Source organism: Oncorhynchus mykiss, chromosome 4 (genome assembly GCF_057628025.1).
Source record: "Oncorhynchus mykiss isolate SJ-2025 chromosome 4, ASM5762802v1, whole genome shotgun sequence".
NCBI lineage: Eukaryota > Metazoa > Chordata > Actinopteri > Salmoniformes > Salmonidae > Oncorhynchus > Oncorhynchus mykiss.
The window spans coordinates 36,539,916-36,560,401 of NC_143025.1; the positions used below are offsets into that span (position 1 = coordinate 36,539,916).

Sequence of the window (20,486 nt, forward strand, 5' to 3'; positions counted from 1 at the left end):
GTTCACCTTCCAACAGGACAATGACCCTAAGCACACAGCCAAGACAACGCAGGAGTGGCTTCGGGACAAGTCTCTGAATGTCCTTGAGTGGCTCAGCCAGAGCCCGGACTTGAACCCAATCGAACATCTCTGGAGAGACCTGAAAATAGCTGTGCAGCGACGCTCCCCATCCAACCTGACAGAGCTTGAGAGGATTTGCAGAAATGGGAGAAATTCCCCAAATGCAGGTGTGCCAAACTTGTAGCGTCATACCCAAGAAGACTTGTGGCTATAATCGCTGCCAAAGTACTGAGTAAAGGGTCTGAATACTTATGTAAAAGTGATATTTCATTTTTTTTTTTTTGCAAATTTTAATTTGCTAAAAATTGTCATTGTCATTATGGGGTATTGAGTTTTTAAATTTGTATTTTATTTATTTAACCTTTATTTAACCAGGTAGGCTAGTTGAGAACAAGTTTTCATTTACAACTGCGACCTGGCCAAGATAAAGCAAAGCAGTGTGACACAGACAACAACACAGAGTTACACATGGAATAAACAATAAACAAGCCAATAACACAACAAACCAGTCAGTGACACAGTAGAAAAAAAAGAAAGTCTATATACAGTGTGTGCAAAAGGCATGAGGAGGTAGGCAATAAATAGGCCATAGTAGCAAAATATTACAATTTAGCAGATTTACACTGGCGTGATAGATGAGCAGATGATGATGTGTAAGTAGAGATACTGCTGTGCAAAAGAGCAGAAACGTAAATAAAAACAAAGAGTTTTGTATAACTGTTGAAATACAGTATGTGAATATATTATTTTTATGTATAAATGCACACAGCCATGTCTATACCCAGTGAGAGTGTGAGCAGCAGCATGCTGAGGCTGTGCAGGTACATGCTGAGGCTGAGGCTGGGCAGGTACAAGGCAGGTTGTCGGTTGACCTCAGCCACAGCGTTGAGCGGGTCAGTGAAGAGCAGCATGGCTCGGGAGAAAACGGGACAGCTTAGTAATGGCAGTACTACCGCCCACAGCAGGAAGATCCCAGCATGCACCACACACGTCCTCACTGCAGCCAGGCTCAGCCCTGCAGGAGAGGAAGACAGTGAGGGACAGAACAATGGCATGTAAATTCTGCAAAAGGAGTGCGTGTGGTGTACCTGATAAATGCACCGTTGACTGAGATGTTGGTTCTTACTGCAATTTAAAAAATACACATGTTGACCAATGCAATAAAAAGCCATCTATCTGGTCTGAATCTAGGAGCGTGTATATAATTGACTGATAGTAGGAGACATTTGTACTGTATATACAAATTTGAGAATCAAATTTTGCGCCCAATGTGAAATGCTTACTTACAAGCCCTTATCCAACAATACAGTTTTAAGACAATAGAGTTAAGGAAATATTTACTAAATAAACTAAAGTAAAAAATAAATAAATATATAAAAAAATAACTATAAAATAACAATAATGAGGCTATATAAAGGGGGTACCAGTAGAGTCAATGTGCGGGAGTACAGGTTAGTCGAGGTAATTTGTACATGTAGGTAGGGGTAAAGTGACTTTACATAGATAATAAACATCAAGTAGCAGAGGGGGGGGGGGTGCAAGGAGGCATGAGGACAACTGATGTGGCCAGGGCAATAAATTGCAATGTCCGTACTGTGAGACACCTAAGACAGTGCTACAGGGAGACAGGACAGACAGCTGATCGTCCTCACAGTGGCAGACCACGTGTAACAACACCTGCACAGGATCGGTACATCCGAACATCACACCTGCGGGGCAGGTACAGGATGGCAACAACAACTGCCCGAGTTACACCAGGAAAGCACAATCCCTCCATCAGTGCTCAGACTGTCCGCAATAGGCTGAGAGAGAGGCTGGACTGAGGGCTTGTAGGCCTGTTGTAATGCAGGTCCTCACCAGACATCACCGGCAACAATGTCACCTATGGGCACAAACCCACCATCGCTGGACCAGACAGGACTGGCAAAAAGTGCTCTTCACTGACGAATCGCGGTTTTGTCTCACATGGGGTGATGGTGGGATTCGTGTTTATCGTCGAAGGAATGAGTGTTACACCAAGGCCTGTACTCTGGAGCGGGATCGATTTTGGAGGTGGAGGGTCCGCCATGGTCTGGGGCGGTGTGTCACAGTATCATCGAACTGAGCTTTTTGTCATTGCAGGCAATCTCAAAGCTGTGCGTTACAGGGAAAACATCCTCCTCCCTCATGTGGTACCCTTCCTGTAGGTTCATCCTGACATGACCCTCCAGCATGACAATGCCACCAGCCATACTGTTCGTTCTGTGGGTGATTTCCTACAAGACAGGAATGTCAGTGTTCTGCCATGGCCAGCGAAGAACCTGGATCTCAATCCCATCGAGCACATCTGGAACCTGTTGGATTGGAGGGTGAGGGCTAGGGCCATTCCCCCCAGAAATGTCCGGGAACTTGCAGGTGCCTTGGTAGAAGAGTCAGGTAACTCTCTAAATCTCACAGCAAGAACTGGCAAATCTGGTGCAGTCCATGAGGAGGAGATGCACTGCATTACTTAATGCAGCTGGTGGCCACACCAGATACTCTGTTACTTTTGATTTTGACCCCTCCTTTGTTCAGGGACACATTATTCAATTTCTGTTAGTCACATGTCTGTGGAACTTGTTCAGTTTATGTCTCAGTTGTTGAATCTTATGTTCATTCAAATATTTACACATGTTAAGTTTGCTGGAAATAGACGCAGTTGACAGTGAGAGGACGTTTTTTTTTGTTGCTGAGTTTAGATGCCCTTTTTTCAAATATTGAATTTGAATTTCAGTTTACTTCCTGAATTGACTGCCTTCAATTGGAATTCACCCAACCTCACCTGTTGGATGTGTCTCTCTCTGTGTGTGTGGCTCTTAACTTGCCTAATGTTAATTTTCTTTCTATACCCACTTTTTTTCCCCCTCCACCCCCCTCAGTCGATGTCCATCACTGTATTTGCATTTGTGAATCTATTGCTCTACATACTTGTGCACGGTGCACAGGGCTAACATTCACCTCTGGTTTCATTGTATTCAGGAGTTGGGGGAGTCGGCCACCCATTTCTATGCAGAGCTGGTCAATAGCTGTGACCTGGTGTTCGTGGCGGTCAAACCACAACTCGCCGCGACCGTTCTCAGCGAGATCACAGACCACGTCACCTGGAAACACGTCATCATCTCCGTGGCAGCAGGTGTAACCCTGGCAACGCTTGAGGGGGTGAGTCCTGAGGAGGAGGGTTGGGTTTTTAAACTATTGCTCAGTATATCTGGCGATTATAATTTTTTTGGCAGACAAGAAAAAGGAAAGAAAATGTAATTTGATGTATAATTGAATGTTATGTTCTCTGTCACACTCCTTCTTTCTTTTCTCCTTCCCTCCATCCTCACCCTCTGGGTTCTGATGGGGTAGGACAGTTGAACCAAACTCATGAGGCATTTCTTGAATTATATCCTCAATGGGTACATTTCATTCATTCAGAAGTGCAAAAATGGATGAAGCAACTGCAGATTGCCACTTTAAAGTGAGTTAATTGGTATTTTAAATGTTTGTGATAATTATTTTTTACCTACTATCATTTAGGGTTGGGTATAATTCAGTCAATAGAAATAGAATTGACTCAAACATTCTTTCATTGGCTGTGACCAGGACTGTGATGATGAGTAATTGACGATGGGATACACACTACATGGCCGAACGTATTTGGACACCCCTTCAAATTAGTGGATTCGGCTATTTCAGCGATTTCAGGTTATTCTGGCTAACCTCTATGGTCCTAATTGGGATGAAGCTGAATTTTCCTCTGACCTCATCGCAACACTTCCTGATCTTAACTCTCATAATTTGATATTGGGCGGAGATTTCAATTGTGTATTGCATCCAAGTCTAGACAGATCCAGCCCGAAGCCCAACAATGTTATTTCAAAATCAGGCGCAGTAAATCAACTCATTTCTAGAATCCTATAATTTGTCTGATCCATGGAGGAGGAGCTATCCCACTGCTAAACAGTACTCTCTTTTCTCCAGTCCACCGCTCATACTCTAGGATTGACTTTTTCCTGCTGGACAATAGAATTCTTCCTTTTGTAACTAATATCCAATATCACAGCATCATTATCGTAGCCCTGTCCAGCTACATATCCACTTTCCGGACAGTACTGTGTCACAACGCGAGTGGCAACTGGACCCACTACTACTATCCTGTAGACGGAGAGAAAGCTGGCAAATTGTTATCTCACCAGCTCCGACAATCCGCTGCTAAATCCGCTGTCGTTCTGCCCCTGAACAAGGAGGTTAACCCACTCTTCCTAGGCCGTAATTGAAAATAAGAATTTCTTCTTAACTGACTTGCCTAGTTAAATAAAGGTCAAAATAAAAAGAATAGCAGCACCATACCTGAAATCTGTGTTAGCAGCTGATTTAACTTCTACCAATCCCAAAGAAACCAACAATCAACTGAAGGAATTCTATTCTGCTCTTTACTTGTCAGAGGCTCGTCCTGACATCTCGTATGCATGCATTTCTAGACAATCTGGACATCCCCTGCCTCAATTCAGATGAACAAACCAACATGGGTGCCTCAATATGTGAGGATGAAGCTACTCTGACAATCCAGCCCCTGGGCAAGATGGTTTCCCTATTGAATTTTATAAAGCATTCTCCTCTAAATTATCCCCTATTCTCAGGTCAATGTACAATGAAATCCTTTCTAGTCAGAAACTGCCACAGACACTTACCCAGGCGACCGGCTTGAGTGGGAATATCTATTTACAGAACTAGAGAAATTTGGGTTTGGCCCGTCATTCCTTTCCTGGATTAAGATTTTGTACTCATCCCCAGTGGCTTTCGTTCTCACCAACAATGATACCTCCAGCTACTTCCCTCTCCACAGGTGGGCCAGGCAGGGTGTTTATCCCCTTTCCTATTTGATATTGCTATTGAGTCTCTTGCTATCGCCCTGCGTGCGGAGGAGAGGATTAAGGGAATATTGCGGGGCAACATAACTCACAAGGTGTCCTTATATGCAGACAATCTTCTTCTATACATCTCTAACCCAGTGGAGTCCATACCCTATCTCTTGAACATGCTACAAGGTTTTGGGACATTCTCTGCTTATAAATTAAACCTAACAAAAAGTGTGCTCCACCTCATTAATCAGTTAGCAGAAGGAATTGGGTATGCCAATTTCCCATTTAAGGTGGAGCATCAGGTCTTTACTAATTTGGGGATAAAGGTCACACGCTCATTTAAGGTTCTGTTTAAACTTCAAAACACTCTTGGAGCGCACTAAGCAGGATTTCATAAGGTTGTCGTCTCTTCCCATTTCATTAACAGGTTGCATTAATTCTGTTAAGATGACTGTACTACCTAGGTTTTTGTACTTTTTCCAAATGATCCCCATTTTCCTGCCAAAGTCGATGTTCAAACAACTGGACAGCTACATTTCAACTTCATTTGGAATAAGTCAAATCCACAAATGAGAAAGGTGTATCTAGAGAGACCTAAGCCTGCCGCCTTCCCAATTTTTTACACTACTACTGGTCAGCAAATACAGTGGGGAGAACAAGTATTTGATACACTGACGATTTAGCAGGTTTTCCTACTTACAAAGCATGTAGAGGTCTGTAATTTTTATCATAGGTACACTTCAACTGTGAGAGACGGAATCTAAAACAAAAATCCAGAAAATCACATTGTATGATTTTTAAGTAATTAATTTACATTTTATTGCATGACATATGTATTTCATACATCAGAAAAGCAGAACTTAATATTTGGTGCAGAAACCTTTGTTTGCAATTACAGAGATCATATGTTTCCTGTAGTTCTTGACCAGGTTTGCACACACTGCAGCAGGGATTTTGGCCCACTCCTCCATACAGACCTTCTCCAGATCCTTCAGGTTTTGGGGCTGTCGCTGGGCAATAAGGACTTTCAGCTCCCTCCAAAGATGTTCTATTGTAAGTGCTATTATTGTGAAGTGGAAACGTTTAGGAGCAACAAAGGCTCAGCCACCCAAGTGGTAGGCCACACAAGCTTATAGAACAGGACCGCCGAGTACTGAAGCTGTAATGCGTAAAAATCGTCTGTCCTTTGGAAATGACCTGCATACCTGCAGTTATAAAAAAATTCTAATGCAATATATCGATTTACAAATACAAATCAAAAAGTGTTTGTTTGTGGATAGTGATTTACATCTGTGAATATATTTGGCATGATATTGATCCCATAGTGGTGCGCCTCGCGACACCTAGCTCACTCAAGGGAGAACTGCAAGCCCGCTGGAGCGAAACATACATTCTCCCGATCGTGCTGGGTAGGCGAGGTCCACGATTCTGAAGGCTATAACTGGGAGGGTTCCGGTTGATTGACAAGTCATGCAGACAACTATGACCAACCCTCAGCGCCGCAAAACTAGTAGACTAAACCGAGTATCGCCCAAATTAGTACACTGTCACTAGGACTCAACCCAAACGAGATGGCACAAATCACACCGAGTAGGAGGACAGCAGAGCACCTTGATGGAGAGGCTAACTGCTCCGAGCTATTGAATATCTGCGGGTATGCATATGCACTCCAACATACAGCTCTTATAAAACGAATCCTCTCTGGAATGAGCAGAGAAAATGAAGAGGTGGAAGTAGTGCCCCGGTACACTGGACTAATCTGAAATTACTCAGAATGTATCCTGCCGCGCGGAAGGATACCCTATTGGAGTGATACAATATAGTGCTAAATAAATGATACAGCAAATTCAATCTAGCTTCCGTTTCCGCTGAAAACTGGACGAGGAAAGTCCGCTCAGCCGTTTTCTTTTACGTCTGCTACGATAGGTTAGCGTGGTTCAAACAACCCTAATGATTGGTTGACAAATAGTGCCTCTCACAATGCAGATGATGGCTGCATGGTGCGGTTAGTGAGAAGCAACTGCAGCGACTTCATCAAAAACGGACCTTTTGATCATATGATTTATGTAAAGTGCGTGCAGTTGACATGTCGTCGCAAGTCTGACGATTTTTATAACCATAATGCCACACACTTTGAAAGATGGTGACAAACGATGGTCAATCTATTCAGCCTGCTGGCGAAATCATTTATGATTTAGTTCTTGATTCTATCATGAGCAAGTGCAGTAGGAACATACCAACCCTAAATAAAACTGATGTACAAAAAATAATTAAAAACAACATCATTAATACACTGTTCTGAACATTAATAATATGTGGATTAAAAAAAATACTATTTTCAGCGTTTGAGTGTAAAACAACCCGGTGTTTAAAAGAACAGGGCCCCCCCAACCCCCCCCCCCCGGTTCACTCGCATTTTATTCTCCCACTCGTCACTCTTTCTGTTCTAGGCTCCCAGCTGAACAATCGCACGAGGACCACCGGCCCGGTTAACCACCGACATACAGAACAGTAAGTAACTGACAGTTCGCTTTTCGAGCCGGGGATTGTCGAGAAATTAACACGGGAGTCGTTAGTCTACTTGTTTGGTGGGAGGGAGAAATAATGTGAATGGCTAAGAAAAGCGAAATGTCGTGGAGCCATGATGGGCGCCCAAGACCGGGCCGACCGGCTAAAAATGAATGTCTACATAAACTGAAGAGAAATATAAAAAAATAATCCAACATTTCAGCGAATTCGTTGCTAATGAATATAGATGTGTATTAAGGCTTTACTTTGTCACAACCTGCCTCGATATCTTGAGAGCGATTGAAGATGTCGACGCTGCAGTGGCAGTGCGAGCTGGTGACCTGAAATAGTTACGTTGTAACACCGATCAAACAAAGGAATAGCTCCGCGGTTGATACAATGTTGCTGTTAGTCAGCTAATAACAAGCTATAATGTGTTACTGTTTCTTGTCACCGTTTACAATACGATAACCTCTAATAGTATGCCTCTGTCCCCTTTTCTATGTTCTCAAGATTTGGAAAAGTGAGTATGATTCCGACGTGTAGCCTAACATTTAGTAAAATGTGGTTTAGGCTATTGATTATTCCTCTAATGACATACAAATCTAAACGTTTTCGTTGCAACGATGCAGTCATTATAGCCTTTCCCACCCCCACACGGCCCACTCCAAAGGCAGTCATTGAATGAATACCTTAGATTTCCTCTCACTCACACGTTGCTCTTGCATGCTTCGTGGGGAGGATCCAACAGGAAGTGAAGGCACTTTAGACTAATTATGAAGCTGCCACCATTTAGGCTACTGTAAGCATACTGTACACGCCTATACTGCACCCTATTCCCAAACGTGTTGCTTTTCTGCTATGTCTGTTTTGCGTATTAGGCTATAATGTTTGTTTGTTTGTTTGTTCATGGCTGGCGGCTGCTGAATGGATGAACATGTTGAACATTCTAATCTAATCACGACAGTTTTTGGTCTTATTCTCACCAAGGAAGGTGAGTTACATAGGGTTTCATATAGGCCACCAATAGACACACCAGTAAATCACAAAATATTTTTCTGAATGGTGAATTCATCAAGATTTGAATAATAGTAACAAAAATATATTTTAAAATTTAATTTAAAGCACATTGCTCAGCAATAGTACAGCCAAGTTTGATATTAGTAGGCCTAAAAACAATTGGGGGGGGGGGGAACATGGAAATTGGTATAAGGAAATGTATTTCCTGTTTCACAATGCTACTGTATGAATCATGAATGTCGCATGGATCGTCCTCCATCAAAACCACAGCTGCATCCCGCACTGCTAATGACTGTGGTTGGTTATGTTGTGTAGACATACTGTATAGAATCTATGATTCTCTTTCTATGCGGTGTACACAGAACCCACAGGATTTGTCCCATATTGCACCCTATTCCCTTTATAGTACACTACTTTTGACCAGAGCTCTAGCACTATAAATAGAATAGGGTGCCACTTGGTCCGCTCCACGGTGCGAGTTGGTCTTACCTGCATTAGTTCTGACTGAGCATGCCAGTGCTGTTACTGTTATCATCACCACTACACAAAACATCATTCATTCACCAAGGCTGCCCAGTAACCTTGCTGAGTGATCATATTACATGCTTTTCCCTTTAAGGTTATGCAGAAACCTTTTCAGTTTGCATGCAGAATTTGCATGTTGGTATATGCTGTCATTATTGCCATTTGCTTGTAATGGTCATCTTTACAGTTTCAACATTTCAAAGTAGTCAACTGGGTGGGACTTTCTATCGGTTAAAGAGGCATCACATAATTCCATCCAGGTCACCAGGAGGACACAGCCAATGAATTATACTCCAATTGGCTCGTTCATCCCCCCCTCCTCTCCCCTGTAACTATTCCCCAGGTCGTTGCTGTAAATGAGTTGTTCTCGCTCAATTTACCTGGTAAAATAATGGTACAACAAATAAATAAAATGAGCAAGCATTACATAACTGCAGGTGGCAGTAAATCGCCAACCGTGGCTTAATACCTGTTCAAACAACACACTCCAGGTGGCAGTATGCACCCTTTCAGTTTGTTTACCAACTCGTAGAAGTAATAAAATAAGGAAATTGACTACTTCAAAATGGAGATGGCCTCAATGGTGCTGCCCATTTTTTCACAGACTCCATAATGGGAATGATACTAAGTTGTGTCTTCTACCTCTATGTAGACCTGAATAGAAGTAGTCCAGAGACATGCTGGTTAAAGATCTACTATGGGTAGCCTCAGAAGTCTGAGAATCACAAGAACTCCAGAATGTAACATTGGACATTAGGAGTTGTGTTCAGAAGGCATGAAATGGGTGTAAAACTTGTGACAGAGGCACTAGCCTATATTACTTAGTGTACACTTTTAAATACTTTTTTTCTCTTGTTTGTGTTCTTCAAACACAACCAGTGAAGTGGACATCATCCATCGTTCAGTTCATTTTTCATAATCTATTGGTCTGCTTGATCTGGTTCTTTTCACATTTTTTTCCGCTCTCTTCCTTTCCTGCATGCCTAAAAGCATTCTGGGATTGGTCCGTTGAATTCTCTCTTAGCTCTGTTAAACAGAGATTCGCTTCGTAAGTAAAATTTACAAAGATACTAAAATTAGAAGATATTTAAAAGACTATAATCTATATGGATCAATCTGTCTCTCTAAATTCCTCTCTGTGTAACTAACCCTCTGGCATGTCCCTGTCACTCTCTTTCTCTGCTTCGGATCAAAGATGATGCCTCAGAGGAACCCCTTGTGTTCAGCAATGGATCAGTCCGATCCTGATCTCCCTTCCAGACGCTGCCAGGTGGACTGTACCACTGAGGTGGCAGTGGAGGGAGGTCAGAGGAACGGGGGTGGTGCTGCTTCGTCCTCCCCAGAGAGTAGCAGTGTGAATGGAGACGGCAATGGGAAACGCAGTGGGAAGAGGCGTCGCCGTCGTAAACGCTCCGCTCAACCCGATAACCGCCCGGCTACGGTTGCTATGATGACTCCGCTGCCACCACCACCACCTGGCCAGGAGAAAGGGGAGGAGCCCCAGCTTTGCCAGAAGGGCAGTAGCCGCACCTCTCCCGACCCTGCTCCTGACTCCCCCGGCGCGGTCCTGCTCGGCCTGCGGTCTGAGTGTGGTTCAGTGTGGTTTGACCGCAGTGTGTATGAGCAGGCTGAGAGTCTGTATCAGTGCTGGTTGGCACACTCTGCCAACGGGTCGATGACACGGCCCATCGGCTCACCCCCAACCCTGACGACTGACAACCACCCCACCTCCTCTCAACCCTCACTATCACCCTCACCCCAAGCCCCGAACCACCCCAGCAACCATCCACCCATAGTTGCCAAAGAGCATTGCATTGTTGCAGAGCCACTGCAGCCAGCAGCCCCAGAATTCCTAGCCCTCCCTGCCAACAGCCCCAGCACACCAGCCACGCCAGACGAGGGGTACCTGTCCCTGGCCCAGACCCCCCAGGCAGCCTCCACATCTCCACTGACCCCGGCCCCTGGCCAGCCAGTGAATGGGCTCCCCCGTCTCCCCGTGGAGCTGCTGAGGGACGTGTGGCTGGAGAAACCTCTCTACGACCGGGCCGAGGCAGCCTTCTACCAGAGCCTCTATGGAAACAACCGCTCTCCCACCGGCAACAACCTGGGTGGTGGAGCTTCCACCTCACGTACCAACCCCAACGCTCCCTCAACCTCCAGAGGTAGTGGAGACCACCCACAGAGTCTTGTTGAAGAAGAAGAAGAGGAGGAGGAGGAAGAAGTGGTAGAAGAAGAAGCCGTGGTCTCACAGGGGAAGCTCGAAGTCTTCCACGCTCTGCGCACCATTCAGGAGGAGGAGGAGCCTGCTGATGTCGCAGAGGAGGAAGGTGGGGCCATGTCGATGGGAGGAGTCTGCTACTTCCTGCATCCAGACAGCGAGAGGGTTTGGCTGGACCAGAGACGCTACGAGGCTGCAGAGAGCCGTTTCTACAGTTACCGTCAGATTGTACCTGCTGAGTCAACAGTAGCAGACAGAGAGGAGGGGGCTCGTGGGCAAGAAGATGCTGTGGTGTCGGCAACATTGTTACCACAACCGTCATCGGTCGCCTGCACCGGCCCTCTGAGGGACAAGTATGACCCATCCCAGGAGACTGGACCTCTACAAACACAGCCAGCTTCATTTACTCCTACTCCTTTTTTCCCCCCTTATTTTTTTTCTCCTTTTTGGTGTTGTCTGTGTCTTGATTTGGTTCATTTGTTTGTTTCACATAATTTATTAAACTTTGTGTTTGGCTTGCTCATTTGTCTCTTTTGTTTTATTTGGTTTTAGATGTTATCCTTTTCCATATATTTTTTTGCATGCTTGATTTATTTGACTCGATGTTAGTGGTTTTCAAAGATGTAGCTTACTTCTAAGGATGATGTTAGTGTGGCGTTGACGGGGAAAGAGAAGTGATCTTGTCTGTAAATAGTGGAACACAGATGGTTAAAACAGAGGGACACAAGCTTTCTGGTGGACTGAATGTTACTTTACTAACCATTTGTTATCCTGTATCTCTCTCTCTGCCTCATCTCTGTGCCTCTCTTTCCGTCCATGTAGCACCATGAGTTCAGCAGTAGACTACTTTGTCCAGGAGAAGATCTGGTTTGATAAGCCTCGCTATGATGATGCGGAGAGACACTTCTACGAATGCATTAACAGCACCTCACACCCAGCACAGGTATGTAGAGAGCGTTTCTTTTAGTTTGTGTGTGTGTGCCAATGCCCTCCCCCACATTGTCGTTTTTTTCCTCACACGTGTCGCCACCTGATATCGATTACCGCATTGTTGGGAAGCAAGAAAGGCGTTTCACTGTACTTAAAACTTGGATACGTCTCTGGTGTGTGTATGCCTACATCCTGTCAGACCTGGTCTCCTGTACCCTATAGGAGCTGGGAGCCAACACCATCCTGCAGGACATAGCCCGGGCCAGAGAGAACATCCAGAAGTCCCTAGCAGGAGTGAGTATAATATAAACCCATCCGACCCTTCATACAACACATATATCTCACATGATCTGTTTTTAAAGCTGCACTGAAAGTAAGATACTTTATTAACTGTAGTTTTACAGGGACAGTGCACACCATTACTGTAAATGTGCCAGTTTTAGCCAGCCAGCTAGTTTTCTACAGAAGTCCCTGTATGTTTAGTTACTGTTACATGGTCAAAGACACACACACACACACACACACACACAAACGTGTAAGCAAGGCTGAACCAGCTATATGTGACCACACGGCTAAGGCTACATGTCATGGGGAAACGCAAGGTGTGGATACCTTGACTCTGAACTGCTGCTGAGAGCATTGAATACCCTGGGTCGTATTCATGAAGCAAGATTTCCATTTTTTTTTCCGAAAGCATGATATCTTGTATTGCTGGCTAGCTCTTAATTTCTCTGATTCCTCTTTAGACCAACCTTGGGTATACTTTAACTTTGCCTGATCCTTTTTTTGTAGCTTTCTCTCTCTTTCTGCTAGTGTCCCTTCTGCACCTCCTCATTCAACTCTCTCCCTCTTTCCCTTCCTCCTTCCCTCCCCGCACCCCAGCTGAAGAATTCGCTGTTACCTAGCAGAGGCTTTGATCAACCCCAGAAACCCCATCCTGTAAGTGTCCCACCCTGTGTGACAGCAGCTAGACCCCCCCCCCCGCCCTCCCGACTAAGAGCAATGTTACAGACTTGTGCACACACTCACACAAACAAACAAACCCAACCACCCTCCTTCATTCTCCCTGTATGATGGGTCTGCTTCTCTCTCTGACTCCATAGTCTGCCCTGTCCTTGGCCACCCTCCACTGAGCTTACTCTCTCTCTAGGTGGTGCTGAGATGGATACTTGTTTCTTTGGTTTTTGAAGAGTTGTGATTGGTCAACTTCAGGATTCTAATATTTGGACACCTCCATGTATAATGCTCCAGAGGGGTTACCTGGATTTCCTGAAACTTTCCTCTGATCGTCACCATGACCACAGACTCTAAAGTACCTTTTTATTCCTGAGTGAGACAGCTTTGCATGAGCTGCAATTGTAGCTGTTGTTGTCCAATCTGTGCCTCTAGGTGATGGTGGTTATTTACGTGTACAGGTGATATAATGTGTTGCTCATTCTATTCATGTCTGCCCTGTCTCCTCAATTGGTTGTGGTGGTACCTAAGTTTAGCCACTAGAGTTCGCTGGTGATATGCTTATAGGGATATCCTGACACTCTTTCGTGTGTGTGTTCAGAGTGCAGCTAATGGGGCAGGAGATCAAGGCGAACTCATCACACGGATTAAGAGCCTGGAGCTAGAGAACAGCAGTCTGAACCAAGGTGTGTGTCTGTGTATACTGAACAAAAATATAAACAACATTTTAAAGTTGAAATAAAAGATCCCCAAAATGTTCCATACACATAAAAAATGTTGTCCACAAATTTGTTTACATCCCTGTTAGTGAGCATTTCTCCTTTGCCAAGATGATCCATCCACCTGACAGTTGTGGCATATCAAGAAGCTGATTAAACAGCATGATCTTTACTAGGGATGCATGATATATTGGTGAACATATCGGAATCGACCGATATTAGCTAAAAATACCGACATCAACATCGGCCCGATGTCTAGTTTAACACCAATGTTAAAAACCAATGTCAAAGCTACTGTGCATACCTATATAACGTAGGTAGGTACATGACGTAATAACGCCACATAAAATGTTATGCTAAACGTGTAACACAGCATTCCTAACCTAGCCCACACAATGTCTCCTGTGTGGATCGAGCAGTCAACAAGTCGAGCAGTCATTTGAAAGAGTACGTTGTCCTTGACAATCAACCGTTCTCTGTTGTGGGTGATGTTGGTTTTCACTGACTGGTCGAGCACTGGTACACACTACCAAGTGCGCTATTTTTCAGATGTTGCCCTACCGGAGTTAATAATAGCTTCACTGCTGTTAGCTTCACGACATGCCTACTATGGAAGGCCGTTTGGGTCTTTGCGCGTCAAAAAAGATACAGTAGCGCTGTCAAAGCTGTACAAAAGTCTGCAAACAAGCAAACACCGGCCACGGAACATTGTGTTTACAATACTGCGTTGGTAATAAAGCATAATTTGTTCAACCGCAACTTCTGGGATAGCTAGCACCAATACAACCAGCCTGAAAACAATGACCAGTAGAAACTGCAGTCATTTAAATTATTCTTAGCAATGATTTAGGAATCCTTGTGAGTACGTTTTAGCTAGGTTGCCACTTGTTGTTCGCCTATTGAAATTGAACTCAAGTTCATGAAAATAAATAGCTAGCCAGCTACTTAACCCTGTTGCCCAAAGCGACCATAATAAGCAGCCAGCTAGCTTCATCTGTCTAGTGACGCTCGACCGGAACGAGGTATGTGTTGTGAAGCTAGCCCCAATAAAGATTAGGGACAATAGTGGAATTTGCAGTTTTGCCTTCAAAATAAAAGTGTCATTGACAGTGATGCAAATGACACCTAGCTATATAGTTAGCTAGCTATTGAAACAGATTGTTGTTATTGGACACGTCAAATAGTTTTATTTGACGTGTATCTTTTTTGACAAACAAAGACCCAAACGGCGTTCCATAGAAATCTTGGTTGAGAATGAAACGACTGAACAAATTAACCACGAAACAGCACAGCAAGTATGTGAAAGAAATAGGTTTTCATTATGTTTTACTGGTAATGGGGACATACGTAAATGCCAACAAAATTACTTTTTTGTGTGTATAACCTTTTATTTAACTAGGCAAGTCAGTTAAGAACAAATTATTATTTACAATGACGACCCGGACGACGCTAGACCAATTGTGCTCCGCCCTATGGGACTCCCAATCACGGTTGGATGTGATGCAGCCTGGATTCGAAGCAGGGACTGTATTGACACCTCTTGCACTGAGATGCAGTGCCTTAGACCGCTGCGTCCGTGTGTGTGTTAACTATTTAACTGTACTAGAATGCTTAAAAGGCAGCTAAAATTCTAAATATCAGGTATCGTTTTTTTTGGCAAGGAAAATATCGGATATTGGTATCGGCCAAAAATGTAATATCGGTGCATCACTAATCATTACATGTGCGCCTAGTGCTGGGGACAACAAAAGGCCACTAAATGTGCCGTTTTGTCTCAATACAATGCCACGGATGTCTCAAGTTGAGGGAGAGTGCAATTGGCATGCTGACTGCAGGAATGACCACCAGAGCTGTTGCCAGAGAATGGAATGTTAATTTCTCTACCATACGCCGCCTCCAACATCGTTTTAGAGAATTTGGCAGTACGTCCAACCCGCCTCTCAACCGCAGACTGTAACCAAGCCAGCCCAGGACCTCCACATTTGGCTTCTTCACCTGTGGGATTGTCTGAGACCAGCCACCTGGACAGCTGATGAAACTGAGGAGTATTTCTGTCTGTAATAAAGCCCTTTTGTGGGGGAAAAAAATCATTCTGATTGGCTGGGCCTGGCTCCCAAGTGCGTGGGCCTATGCCCTCCCAGGCCTACCCATGGCTGTGGCCCTGCCCAGTCATGTGAAATCCATAGATCAGGGCCTAATGAATTCATTTAAATTGACTGATTTCCTTATATGAACTGTAACTCAGTAAAATCATTGCAATTGTTGCATTTTCATATTTTTGTTCAGTGTATGTATGTGTGTCCACATGTATAGAGATCAAATTACCCTTTGAAAATGTTACTGAAAGGTGTTTGTTTCCCCATTTGTATACAGAATGTCTAATCTGTATTACAGATGATATAACTAATCTGTAATCTTACTGACTTCCTTTGTGTGTGTTTAAGTGGTGGAGGACCTGCGGTTGGCTCTGTCTAAATTGGAGTGTCGGGTAGCGGTGCTGGAGAAATCACCGTCACCAGCTGCAGCCCCAGTCTCTGCAGCCCCCTGTACAAATGTAAGTCCCTCTCGCTCTGGTCCTATGTGGCTTAGTCGGGAAGAGCATGGTGCGCGCAATGCCAAGGTTGTGGGTTCAATTACCGCAAGGATCGCATACACATACTAAAAATGCATGCACTCACTGTAGTCTGTCGCTTTGAATAAAAGACTGCTAAGTGGCCATTCTTTCGACAGATGTCATTCTTATGAGACAAGTAGCTATGGACTATTTTCAGTGCAGACTGAGCCTTCTGACGTCACACAAAAGCGGCATATATTTTTATGTCCACCCGTGTGTGTGGTACCAGTCAACAATTTGGACACCTTCAAGGGTTGTTCTTTATTTTTACTATTTTCTACATTGTAGAATAATAGTGAAGACATCGAAACTATGAAATTACACATATGGAATCAAGTAGTAACCAAAAAAGTATTCAACAAATCAAATTATATTTTAGATTCTTCAAAGTAGCCACCCTTTTGCCTTGATGACAGCTTTGCACACTCTTGGCTTCACCCAGAATGCCTTTCCAACAGTCTTGAATGAGTTCCCACATATGCTGAGCACTTGTTGGTTGCTTTTCGTTCCCTCTGTGGTACAACTCATTCCAAACCATCTCAATTTGGTTGAGGTCATGTAATTGTGGAGGCCAGGTCATCGGATGCAGCACACCATAACTCTCCTTCTAGGTCAAATAGCCCTTACACAGCCTGGAGGTGTGTTGGGTCATTGTCCTGTTGAAAAACAAATGATAGTCCCACTAAGCCCAAACCAGATGGGATGACGTATCGCTGCAGAATGCTGTGGTAGCCATGCTGGGTAAGTGTGCCTTGAATTCTAAATAAATCACTGACAGTGTCACCAGCAAAGCACCATCACACCTCTTTCTCCATGCTTCACAGTGGCAACCACACATGCAGAGATCATCCGTTCAACTACTCTGTGTATTACAAAGACACAGCGGTTGGAACCAAAAATCTCAAATATGGGCTCATCAGACCAAAAAACAGATTTCCACAGGTCTAATGTCCATTGCTCGTGTTTCTTGGCCCAAGCAAGTCTCTTCTTATTATTGGTGTCCTTTAGTAGTGGTTTCTTTGCAGCAATTGATCATGAAGGACTGATTCATACAGTATCTTCTGAAGTTGATGTGTTTGTTACTTGAACTCTGTGAAGCGTTTATTTGGGCTACAATTTCTGAGGCTGGTAACTAATGAACTTATCCTCTATGGCAAAGGTAACTCTTCCTTTCCTGTGGTGGTCCTCATGAGAGCCAGTTTCATCATAGCGCTTGGTTTTTGCGACTGCACTTGAAGAAACCTTCAAAGTTCTTGAGATTTTCCAGATTGACTGACTTTCATGTCTTAATGTAATGATGTACTGTGGTTTCTCTTTGCTTATTTGAGCTGTACTTGCCATAATATGGACTTGGTCTTTTACCAAATAGGGCTATTTTGTGTATACCACCCCTACCTTGTCACAACACAACTGATTGGCTCAAATTCTTTAAGAAGGAAAGAAATTCCACAAATTAACTTAACAAGGCACACCTGTTAATTGAAATGCATTCCAGATGACTACCTCATGAAGCTGGTTGAGGGAATGCAAAGAGTGTGCAAAGCTGCCATCAAGGCAAAGGGTGGCTACTTTGAAGAATCTCAAATATGAAATGTGTTATTTCATAGTTTGTCTTCGCTATTATTTTACAATGTAGAAAATTGTAAAAAATAAAGAAAAACTCTTGAACGAGTAGGTGTATCCAAACTTTTGTCTGGTACAATATGAGTGTGTATTTTAATCACCTCTTCTCTTCAGGGAACCTCTGTCCAGCAGCAGAAGACCAGCCCCCCAGTGGAGGATGAAGATGATGATGATGATATGGACTTGTTCGGCAGCGATGAAGAGGAGGATGCGGAGGCTGAGCGACTCAAAGAGCAGAGGCTGAAAGAGTACGCAGAGAAGAAGGCAAAGAAACCCACCCTCATCGCAAAGTCCTCCATCCTATTGGACGTCAAGCCTGTATGTCACAGACCCCGCGCTTTTCCTAATACTTTGCCAATCACTATACAGTATTTAAAAAAAAATATGAATGGAATTTTGGTCTCTGTGTGTTTGTGTTCCTGACATCTATCTTCCCATCTGTCTCCCCCCCTGCCCTCTCTCTATACCCCACCTCCCTCCCTCCCCTCTCTTACAGTGGGATGATGAGACAGACATGGCTAAGCTGGAGGAATGTGTGAGGTCTGTTGTCGCTGACGGTCTACTTTGGGGTCAATCTAAGCTGGTTCCTGTGGGTTATGGTATCCGGAAGCTACAGATCCAGTGTGTTGTCGAGGACGACAAGGTCGGGACAGACCTGCTAGAGGAGGAGATTACAAAGTTCGAGGACTTTGTGAGTACAGGCGCGCGAGCACACACACACCTAATCATTTGGGGGTCCACAATGAAATATAAAAATGTAACTGACACACTTTGTACAGGTTAGCGTTCCCAAATTAGAAATGCTTATGTACTTTATCTTGATGAATGTTATCTCTAGTCTCTTGTTCTGCAGGTCCAGAGTGTTGACGTAGCAGCTTTCAACAAGATCTGATTCTGACCTTCTTCCTTTTCATTGGGCCCGTCCCACCTGGCACCCCATTCACTCTGTCGTGCTCTACTTTAAGCCCTATGAGCTGTTCAAAGGTAGTGCACTATATAGAGAATAGCGTGTCATGTGGGACATAACCATGTTCCCAGTCCGTCCCTTGCTGCTGTTTGTGTCACTCATGGTTAATAATAAAGAGCTTTTGGTGCACTTTAACTAGTTTCTTGTCTGTCTCTCTGTGAGTATAAACAGCCACGTGGGGAACAATGGTAGGAAATAAAGGGTCAAATGTATCCCCTAAATGCATGAGGTATCAGTCATTCTCTTTATTAAGAGAAGGCTCTGGACCACTTTACCAAATCAACTGTTCTTACATTGTGTGCATTTCTGTATTCAAACAAGGCGAGGTGATCTAGTGGATGTAGAGTTTTATTTGTGAATTATTTTGAAAGTTAACAGCATACAGTAGAAGAAGTTATGGGTAAATATGAATGGGTAAAATGACTGGGATTTCCCAGCCCATTCCTTAGAGCCTATCTGTAAACTCATTCATCTCCTGCTAACATAATGATCATTCATTGTTCTGTAACATCTTAATACTTATAATCTGTGTAACCGTGGGGCTTTGCTGCATGCTCTTTCTCCTTGTCATATCCCCACAGTAGATCACAAACCAAGATAAAACACAAGGTAGAAATCCTCAGGGAATTCAGTCTTAACCGTATGGAGGAGTTTGTTAACAGGAAAATGGTGCCTGTTCAAGAAGGAAAGATCAACAGGGATATTTTTCACATTATTGATGGCATTTGAGACATACTCATGGATTTTGTCAGCTATGCTCACATTGGCAATTTGAAGTCACTCAAAACCTATTGTCATGCTCGTTGTAATGAGTAGGCCAAGGTGCAGCTTGCGTAGAGTTCCACATATTTTTAATAAATCGAAACTCGATTAACAAAAACAGCACAAACGAAACGTGACGCTACTGGTGTGCACACAGGCAACTAAATGTAGGCAAAATCCCACAACCAGCAATGGGGAAAATGGCTACCTAAATATGATCCCCAATCAGAGACAATGAAAAACACTGCCTCTGATTGGGAACCATATCAGGCCACCATATAAATATAATTCAACTAGATGACCCAACCAACATAGAGAATAAACAGCTTTCTATGGTCAGGGAGTGACACCTATTTGCATATCTTATTCAAATCTGTGCTTTTTCCTGCAGCCAAAAAACAGCCAAAACGCAAATGGAAACGGATATTTCAAACCAACTTCGTAGGTTGTTCATACAAATCTGATTCCCAGCCATGTGACTTGTCAAAATGGTTAAATCTGATTTATTTAGTTTTTAGACTTATTTGGGATATCTTGTTGCTTGCTAGCTACTCTGACAGTTTGACAAGAACGTGGTAGCTAACTAGTTTGTTAATAGTTTACAAACAAATTGGTAAATGTGCTAGAAAGCTAAACAGCTGCTGTGGCTAGCCAAAAATTGTTTTGAAAGTTGGATCATCTTATCCTTTGAGAATTTCAAAGTGTTCTTACACTGATTTTG

The 20,486-nt window shown here is 43.6% G+C and overlaps 1 protein-coding gene across 6 annotated transcripts; it reads left to right on the forward strand.

Annotated features, from left to right (window-relative positions):
* The first annotated feature begins 7,401 nt into the window (after window positions 1–7,401).
* eef1db (eukaryotic translation elongation factor 1 delta b (guanine nucleotide exchange protein)) lies at window positions 7,402–19,138 on the forward strand. 6 transcript variants are annotated; one of them, XM_090231924.1, is made up of 11 exons: window positions 7,402–8,427; window positions 9,969–10,026; window positions 10,174–11,549; window positions 12,019–12,139; window positions 12,349–12,420; window positions 13,009–13,065; window positions 13,682–13,766; window positions 16,244–16,353; window positions 18,151–18,354; window positions 18,533–18,727; window positions 18,890–19,138. In XM_090231924.1, exons 3-11 carry the CDS (start codon window positions 10,174–10,176, stop codon window positions 18,926–18,928), a joined length of 2,259 nt encoding a protein of 752 aa, XP_090088050.1. In that variant the 5' UTR covers window positions 7,402–8,427; window positions 9,969–10,026; the 3' UTR covers window positions 18,929–19,138. The 6 variants fall into 6 exon arrangements, with proteins under 6 accessions (XP_090088050.1, XP_090088052.1, XP_021455261.2 ...); XM_090231925.1 differs by having other exon boundaries at window positions 8,175–8,235; XM_090231926.1 differs by lacking the exon at window positions 13,009–13,065.
* The last annotated feature ends 1,348 nt before the right edge of the window (window positions 19,139–20,486 follow it).

Excerpts from the sequence above, each read along its gene's own strand:
- eef1db (XM_090231924.1), top strand. The coding sequence starts at position 10,174 with ATGATGCCTCAGAGGAACCCCTTGTGTTCAGCAATGGATCAGTCCGAT. Across the intron at positions 11,550-12,018 it reads ACCGGCCCTCTGAGGGACAA|CACCATGAGTTCAGCAGTAG; the intron begins GTATGACCCATC and ends CCGTCCATGTAG. Across the intron at positions 16,354-18,150 it reads CTGCAGCCCCCTGTACAAAT|GGAACCTCTGTCCAGCAGCA; the intron begins GTAAGTCCCTCT and ends TCTTCTCTTCAG.